Source organism: Pelodiscus sinensis, chromosome 28 (genome assembly GCF_049634645.1).
Source record: "Pelodiscus sinensis isolate JC-2024 chromosome 28, ASM4963464v1, whole genome shotgun sequence".
Taxonomy (NCBI): domain Eukaryota; kingdom Metazoa; phylum Chordata; order Testudines; family Trionychidae; genus Pelodiscus; species Pelodiscus sinensis.
The window spans coordinates 3,250,637-3,260,316 of NC_134738.1; the positions used below are offsets into that span (position 1 = coordinate 3,250,637).

The 9,680-nt window shown below is 45.4% G+C and overlaps 1 protein-coding gene across 1 annotated transcript in view; it reads left to right on the top strand.

Moving 5' to 3' along the window:
- Positions 1-9,164, top strand: part of LOC102447849 (tetraspanin-15-like) — a 224,575-nt gene extending 215,411 nt beyond the window's left edge. The window contains exon 8 of the mRNA XM_006129103.4: positions 8,632-9,164. Within this exon, the coding sequence (XP_006129165.2) occupies positions 8,632-8,922 (291 nt within the window). The 3' untranslated portion in view covers positions 8,923-9,164. The remainder of the gene's footprint in view (positions 1-8,631) is intronic.
- Positions 9,165-9,680: the final 516 nt, after the last annotated feature.

Genomic DNA, 9,680 nt, shown 5'->3' on the forward strand with positions numbered 1-9,680 from the left:
AGGGGGGACTTGAAAACAGTTGTCAAATATGCTATTATAGACATGATGATCAATTGTTCTCCTTCACTGACTGTAATACAAGAAGTAATGCAGCCAGGGATATTTAGGTTAGATGTTAGGATATCTAACTCTAAGGTCATGTCTACACTGGCAAAGAAAATTGATGAAAGATACGCAACTCCAACTATGTGAATTGCATAGCTGCACTCAAGATACCTTGCCCCAATTTTCTGGGGTGGTCCCAAAGCAGTAGCTTGATGGGAAAAACACTTCCATTGACTTCCCTTACTCCTCGTGACTGCAGAGAGTACTGGCGTTGATGGGGCACCCTCAGTGTTTGATTTAGTGGGTCTTTGCTAGACCTGCTAAATCAAACCCCGGAGGATTGATTGCCAGAGCATCAATCCATGGCCTAAGGGAGTTAAACTGTGGAATAGGCTTCCAAGGGAAGTTGTGGAATCCCATCACTGGTGGCGTTTAAGAACAGATTGGACAAACACCTGACGACATGCTTTATGGTTACTTAGTCCTGCTTCAGTGCAGTGGTTGGACTCGCTGACATCTTGAAGTCCCTTTCAGCCCGACATCCCTATGATTCGAGAGTATTCAAATGTAGGTCTCTTTCAATCTCTCCTAGTAGTTTAAAAGCGCTAGATTCTGAATTCCCCTACTGAGTTCTGGAGAGCATGTACAGGAGTAGAAGACAAGAATATGTGAGATTTCACCCCGAAGTATCATGCGCCCTTAAGCAAATCGCTTAGCCCTGGACTACACTAGGGAGTTATTTTGAAATAACAAGCAGAGCATCCACACCATCAAGCCTGTACTTTGAAATAATGGGCTGGTTGTTTTGAAATCTGTACTCCTGCCTTCCTCAAGGAATAACGCTTGTTACAAAACTGTTATTTCAAAATAGCGGTAGTGTGGGTGCTCCCCTGCTGCTATTTCAAAATAATTACTCCCCAGAGTAATTTGAAGTAATTGCGCCCCAGTGCTACCTGGAACTCTAAGTCAAGGTAGCATGTCCACAATAACGGAGCCTGCCTCGGACTGATTTCGAGGGCCCCCCTTAGTGGGGACACGCTATTTCGATTTTATTAAATCAGGAGTTATTACTTCGAATTTAGTTATTTCAAAATAATTTCCTAGTGTAGATATGCCCTTAAGCTCTTGCTAAGGACACCCTGGTCCTTCATTTACAGTAATGGGCATTCTCATTTAAGAATCTGGGTGGAGCTAACACGTAGCGTTCATAAGAACATAAGAATGGCCGTACTGGGTCAGACCAAAGGTCCATCTAGCCCAGTAGCCTGTCTGCCGACAGTGGCCAGCACCAGGTGCCCCAGAGGGGGTGGACCGAAGACAATGATCAAGCGATTTGTCTCCTGCCATCCCTCTCCAGCCTCTGACAGACAGAGGCCAAGGACACCATTTTATCCCCTGGATGTTTGAAATGCAAGACCTTGTTTTAGTGGACTGTGTGGAGAACTGCCTACTGTTGTAGAACCCGACATTCCTTTTTGTTTGTGACTTCAGTTTGTAATTTCCCCGTGATGCACATAGCAACTGTAATGAACGCATGGTAAAATAAAATGGTTTGAATTTCTAAGCTGTCTATCGGATTCCTTCAACCAGAAGTCTAGCTATTTTGCTTATTTCTTTCTGTTTCAGATCTACAGTATAGGAATCCATCAGACCTTAAAAGTTCTCTAAATTCCATTACAATTTCTGGGTTGTGTATAGGGTTGAGAGGATAATGTATTCCACATACCTTTAGTCAGATGCAATTCTGGAAAGACTACCTTGAGGACACATTCCCATCTATTTTAGTAGCAAAGTGTTTTCAAGACCGTAGGGCGCAAAACATGTATTAGAAGATCATTTGATCTGCAAGATATGTTGATTTCAAGCCATCTGGAAAGCTAAATTACAGGAAGATTTTTGAAGAGTCTAGTTTTCACTTTTCTTGGAGTTTCTGTGGGTTTCTTCTAAGAAATAATACTAATAAAACCTTTATATTCCATATTTAAAGTGCCTTTCAAAAAGAAGAATCCATAGTAATAATAATACTTCTAGGGTTATGCATTTGACCAATCCAGCAATGATTGGTAAATTGACTGGCCAAATAGTGTCAAAAAGGTTAAATAGTTTAAAGCACTAATTTATTTGAACAGTGACAACAGAAATAAACAGAAACAAAATCTACATTGGGTTGCTCTTTCCAGAATATTTGGCTCTCGTCAACTAATGGATGGTCAGTTGACATTATTTGGCTGGTCAGTTGTCCGGCCGGCTAAACTTAACTTTGCAGTTCATAGCATTCTCAAAGCACGATGATAACATACAGTTCAAATGCCAATAGTGTGCTCAATGCTACAAAGACAGGAAACATAGGGATGGCCTCTGCCCCAAAGACAGACATAAAATAGGCTACGTAGCAAAGCCCTGAATATGGAATGCCTGGGACTCTTAAAACAATGGTTGTACTTGAGTGCTCTTGCCGCTGTGAGGTTGATCCAGGTCTCTGGTATGCAGTCTCCCAGCTCCCTTACTATCATAATCTGTGAATAAGGGAAGACCCCTGCATGTATATGTAACCCAGAGCCAACTGGCCCTCAGCTAAGGCTGCAAAGCTGATTCCACTCTCCCTTGCCAGTAGTCTCAGTGCCTCTGGGTTACATATAGATGTGGAACGCTGCCTTGTTTAGGAGAAGTAACTAGCTGGTTGCTGCTTAGCCTAAGCCATTGCATAGAAGGCCATTGTTGTCACAGCCATAGATTGGAGAGGGTCCAGTACTAGCAACTTCAATGCCAGCCATGTGGATTGCATGAGAAACACGGTCATATGTGCTGGATGTCCCACAACCAGATCCTGACACTGGGCAAGTCATTCCAATGATCAGTGTTCATAAAAGGGAATGCATAGAGTCCTCCTCATAAGATTAATGCAACAGCAAGGGGTGATTCAGACTAGACCCGAGAAAGAGCATGCTGTAGAAAACAACCCTGGGCCGTTAGGGGAATGTGCTGAATGCCCTAATTGGTCATTGCCTTGGCTTATATCTATGACGGATTGAACAGCTGTGAAGTAAAACGTGCACATCTGTAGGCTCCATCCTGTGTCCCACAGAAAGTGCAAAATTGTTGGTCGGTCTCATCTTCAGGAATAATTTTTGGATCACCTGCATAGACCATTAGCACGAAGGGCAGCGCTTCCCTTCTTTTTCCAAAGACAAATCACTACCTCTGAGGAGGTTAATGCTTCTCCGATTGGATTAGTCCTTTCCCATCGTCAATTTGCTGTGAAGTCTGTCTGCAAATTGTGTAGCCTCTTGTTGGCAAGCTCATTTTCCATTCTACTTAATGGCAGAACTGTCGTGTAATTTAAAGAGCATTACGCCCACGCCTATTTACCCTCCTTTGTCTCTTCCTCTTAACATTCTCTGTTTCCAGACAATTTCATAGATTGATTAGGGCCTAAATAAGCCATTAGTATAATTTTTGAGCTCTAAAAACATTGTCACCATAACATATTAGACTTGAATTAATAAATGTGGCAGATGCAGTTTGGTTACTTACTATTTACACTTCAGTGTCCTTCAAGCAATATTAGAAGACAACATGCTTGTTAATAGCATTCGCAAAATGATAGGGAAAGCCTTACGGACTTCAAATTAGCTTATCTTAACCAGTCGGCTTATTTAGCTTTGATCTTACACAAAGCTCCTACACCATGGCATGAAGTTAATTGCTTGGGAGAATAAACTCCATATAACTTAGTAACATACTCTTCTTAATGCATCCCCCAGCAGATGTGAGCTCTTACTGCACTGTATCTCAAGGCAGGTTTGGTCTCTAAGTAATTAATCATCTACAGAGGCCTATATAGAGGGCAAGTGAACCCTTCCCCCACCATAAACTTAGGAAAAGTTCGATTTAATTCAAACCTTTGTGTTCCTGTCCACTCACTAGATTTACTGCACTGTGAGCACCTATCACATTACTCGAATAGCCACTCTGTTGCATATTATGGGAGTGATCTACTCTTGGATGCTAGCATGACATAAACAGCCAAAGGTCTTGAGCACTTGCCCTGACCTCGTTGTTTCAAACAAGCTGTGCATCCCAGGGCTGGCTGGTTGTACTGCAAGTGCAATGTTCCAACATCAATACCCAAACAGTGCATTGGTTTCATATATTAGAATTCTCAGTTTGCACTTGAATGTGCCTGCATCTAAATATGAACCCTAGTTTCCTTACGGCACTTGTATTTCCAAATTGAGCCCTTCTGGCTCAGAACAATGCGTCATAGGCAAAGGCTGATTAGCCTTCTGAGAGACGGCTTTCCTTCTTTCTAGTTTCTCCTGGTTCACAGAAAGATGTTTCACATTGAAACGTTTTTAGCCAGGAGCTCGATCTGGAAGAACTAAAAGATACACGTTTCCAGAAAGATAATGAACCAGGTACATCCCCGGTGGTTGGGTTTCCAATTTTCCAAGCCCCAGAGTCTCCGCTTTAGAACGCTTATCCAAACCAAAACTAGGAACCATCAATCCTCTTTATCATTTGTTCATCATGGTCTGTCGTTCCACTGCACTTGGATTCATAATACCATAATCAGCCCACATCAGTGGGTCTTCTCTACTGAAGTCAATGCAGTTGTATCTACAGGCACCAGAGTCTGAAAGTGGCCAGAAACTTTTTCTTCCAAGGAAACTGTCAAGTTATAGTGGGGGGAGATCTAGGTTGAAGATTAGAAAAAACGATTTCCCAGGGAGGGTGGTGAAGCACTGGAGTGGGTTCCTAGGGAGGGGGTGGAATCTCTATCCCTAGCGGTTTTGAAGTCCCGACTTGATACCGCCCTGTCCAGGATGATTGAATTGGGGTTGGACTCGATGACTCCTGAGGTTTCTTCCAGCCCTGGGATTCTATGAACTGCCATCCTCCGAAGCCTGAGTAAATGAGGGGTTAATAGCAAATAAGCAGCTTGCCTGATTTTGCTGGAATGCCTGATGTTACAAATGAGTACAGGAAAGCTCTGATTATTACTATTTTTATCATCCTCTGATCTGCAAATAGTGTCTTGTACCTGTTTTTTACCCTAATAAATTATCTCCCTAGCGTTTTGCTCATAATCACTGCTGTTGTGCTGCTTATAAGGAAGCATCAGGTGAATGCACAGCGATGCTTTAAATCTTGTGCTAATGAAATAGGTTTTTTTCAAAAACGCCAAGGTTTTATTATTTCGTTTCTCTGCAGGGCAGCATATAAATAACGCCCTCTTTCCTGCTGGCAGGATAACATTTTTAGCAAAAAAAATGTGCCGCTATGTGAATAATGTGCAGTGTGGCTGTGTAGTTCTGCGGTTTCAGACCTAGCTGTAATCTGGTTAGCCAGGTACTGGTGTTGTAATTAATGAGATAAAGCCATTTAAGAATGTTATATAAATGAGACCATTATTCTAGCTGTGAATTTAATGGGAACTTGTTTTTGTAATTTTTGTATTAGGCGGTTTGCCATGTTTCTTCATTTGTTGCATGAGGGTTACCAGAGAAACTAAGCAGACAGATGAAAGATTAAAAGCCTTCTCAGGAGCAGATGTGGTTAGGGCTCTAGGCAGCAATTGGAGACACGAAGGTTCAAGTCCTTGCCCTGTTGCAGATTTTGTGTGTTATGCTGGGTACATCATTTATTCTCCCTGCCCCCATACAGTGTGGAGAATAGAACTGCCTTATTGCAGGTGGGGGATGAGAATACAGTAGATTGTGCCGTAAAGGGGAGCCATGTAAGTACCCTAAAACAGATCAACTCTCAAAAGACTCTGAGTATCAAGACTAGGCCTTAAAATGGAAAGAATGGAGAAATCAGCGACTCAGCTCACCCTACATTTGATGGGAGCTGAAAGTCAGGCTGCAGCTAACTCAGGAGATTGCGAGCGGCCCGATCAGCAGCCAAGACAAGCCTCTCTTTTAGGGCTCTTCTGCGATCCACACAAAATGGCTAGTGCCTCTGTTCCACGCCTAGTCCATGGGCTTCTCCCCCAGCTGGCAGTCTCCATAGGGAGGCCAAAAACTGAATGGGCCATTGAAATGGAACTGTTTTTCTAGAGACAGAATGACAAAACATAGCCGGCTGTTGTGTGGGGATGTGTGCGGCCACTGCTTGGGAACTTCTCTCCTCAGGGATCCGGTCCAGCCATTTACATTCATCCCAGAATCTCAAAGAAGGCCTTCAGAAGCATTAACTGGTATCTCTGCTAACATGCCCGCCTGTCCTCGCGGTACAGAGGGGTAAACTGAGGCAGAGAGTGGGGAAATGATGTGTTCAAGGTTATGCGGCAGGATAAGATCAACACCAGGGTTTAGGGTATGTCTACACTACAGCACTAGTTCAAACTAACTTAGTTCGAATCAGTTAATTCGAACTAAGCTAATTCGAACTAACGCAGCTAGACTTGAAAACTAGTTCGAATTAGCGTTTTGCTAATTTGAACTAGCATGTCCACACTGAGTGGACCCTGAACTGAGGTTAAGGCTGGCCGGAAGTAGTGCCGGCAGGGCATCAGATGAGGACTTAGAGCGTGGAGCTGCTGACTCAGGCTAGCCGAGGGCTGTGCTTAAAGGGACCCGACCCCCACCCCGGACAGACAGTTCTCAGGGGTGCCCTGCTTGCAAAGCAGTCCTGGCTTGGAGTGCCCTGAGTGCCCACACTCGGCACATCACAGCACTCGGCCATCAGCCCGGCTGCACTTGCCGCAGGCTGCCATCTGGAGGGGGGGTCAATCAAGGGGCTTCAGGAGAGCTTCCACCCCGAGAAGCCCACAGAGCCACCCCAGTCCTCCCCATCGGGGGCTCATACCCCATTCCTCCCTCACCTCCTTCCACTTACCCTTCCCTAGCCCCCCTTCCTGATGTACAAAATAAAGGACACGTGTGTTCCAAAATAGAAACTCTCTTTATTGAACAAAACTCGAGGAAACTGGGAAGAGGAGGTGGGAGAGGGGAGGGCAACTAAAATGATCAGGGGTTTGGAACAGGTCCCATATGAAGAGAGGCTAAAGAGACTGGGACTTCTCAGCTTAGAAAAGAGGAGACTGAGGGGGGATATGATAGAGGTCTATAAAAGCATGAGTGGGGTGGAGAGGGTGCATAAAGAAAAGTTCTTCATTAGTTCCCATAATAGAAGGACTAGAGGACACCAAATGTAAAAATGAATATAACCCGCGGGTTATATTAGCTAAAATACGGTACTGCACCTTGTTGTCATTTACATTGGGAGACGCCATAGACCAGTGGTCCCCAACCTTTTGGAGCTGCCGGGCGCCCGGGGGCGGCACTGTGCATGCACCGTGCACCTGGGGTGGGGGCTGCGCATGCGCCGGGCACCTGAGGCCCGGGGCACAAGAATGACTTGTGCGGGCCCTGGTCACTCGGCGGGCACACATAAATGCCTTGGCGGGCGCCATGGCTCCGGCGGGCGCCGTGTTGGGGACCACTGCCATAGACGAATGTCTGGATTATAGTTGAAATGTGTCCAATTCCTTGGATATGTTGCATCTCCTCTCTTGACCTACAGTGCCTGACTGTCTCACACTACCATTGCTGTGCCCAGGCCAGAAGTCCATGCCTAGCTAGGCATTTAGGGCTGTCCCGGCAGATTGGGTCCTAGGTGGGCTGAGAGGGTGGTGGGAAACAGGCCCTGAGTGGGCTGAGGGGGATTGGGGGGGGAACAAGAGAACTGGCCCTGTGCAGTCTGGGGGAAAGGGGGTGGCCTGTGGGGGAGAGGAAAAACAAGCCCTGGGTGGGCTGAGGGGGTGGCCTGTTGCAGGGGGAGGAGAACAGGCCCCGGGTGGGCTGGAGGAATGGATGGCTGGCCGGCCTGTGGTGGGAGGAGAACCAGCCCCTGGTGAGCTGGGAGAGTGTGGCCTGTGGGGGGAAAACAGGCATTGGCTGGGCTAAGAGGGCAGGCTGGGGGGCGATCTGGGGGGGGGGGAGAGGACCCGGGTAAGTCTGCTAGTAATGTTATATAGCACTGTTGAACTTGAAGGAGCCCAACACGAGTTCCATACCGTATATACGTAGGGCTCACTTACCTGAAATGTCGCCAACTTCGGCATCATACATGTTTGCTGCTAAGCATGACCAGCTTTCCAGGCTACATTCTAAGAGCCGTTTCTCCACCTGAAACTCCATGAGGAATTCAAGGAGGCAAAATGGAATGAGCCCTGCTGGAATTTGTTCGAAACCCTGGGGTTTACACCCCTCCCTGTGCACAAAAAGGAAGTGCCAGGGAGCTAATTTTCAGAGCATGTCTAAACGGCTGCCCCATCACAACACAGCAGTGCTGACCGCCATGCTGGGCCATATAGTACAGACTCAGAGATGAAGAGTACCACCTACCTCTCCTCCTACAGCATCTTCATTTTCCCCAGCTGTCTCCCATTCAAGTTCTGATTAAGCTCAGTCCTGCCTTCCGTGAGACCTGAGGATTTATTGTATAATGTTGCGGCGCACACAGGAAAACATAGCCTGGTCAAAGAGATTGTTAAAATACAAAGTTCTTGTATTTAAGGCACTGCATAAAGAGTTTGGATCACGAAATGTAATCCCTTTCAATGACTGTCTTTTACAGGTACTTGGCCTGGTCATGGCTTGGTTATATTGGCAACAGCTTGACGACATATACTCCCGACAGGACACCGTTGACTTCAGGGGACTCGAAGTGATTGACTTCAAAGCCGTGGACTTCACAGGTGCTGGCTGGTGCCTGTGTTTTCCCAGAGAAGGAGGCTACATTCCTGTCAATGTCACAGATGATGAAGATGATGAAGTGGCTATGAGCCAAAGTAAAAGTATGAAGGGGTACTGGGATCATGTTCAAAGCAGCAGTTCAGAGCACAGTGTGCCTGAGAGTGTGGACTAGAGACTGTGCGACAGACCTCCAGTAGGGAAATAACTAGACATCACATAGAATCATGCTTCCTCCTCAAAGACATGGTCCATGGGAGCCAGAGTTGTAACAAAACTGATACCTCTGTAAGAATCAACACACCCTCAAGACACACGAGCTCCATAGTTTACATGCACTGTCTTGGCAACGCCAAGTATTTGTATATGTCTCTTTTTTACAAAATAAATGTAACTCTTGTTTTTGTCGTGCTTGTTTCTGATGCATGTTTCTAGATTCCAGAAATGGTGTGGAATTGGGAGAAAACATTGCAGTTAATGAAGGGAGTATGAGTTTTGATATCCTAAATTAGTTACAGAGAAGTCCAGTCTACAACGAGCATTATTGTAATGACCATCTCTTGCAAAGACATATTCTGAATGGCCTGGTCTTATCTGCCCAATGTTTGATATTGTTCTGGCTGTGCAATTCTTAATTTCAGCTTTAAAAACAACGAGGACTCCTGTGGCACCTTCAGCTATGTCAACACTACCAGCTTATTTTGAAATAAGTTCTTTTGAAATAATAACTCCTGAAATAACTATTTCAAAATAAGCTTATTCTTCTTCACAAGCAGGAGCTGTCATTTTGAAATAACAGGCTTGGTAGTGTGGCCGCTCGCCTTGTTATTTCGAAATAAGGAGAGTTATTTTGAAATAATTCCTCAATGTAGCCATGCCCTAAGGTGACGGGGGACTACTCCTTGTTTTAAAGTTACAGACTAACACAACTCC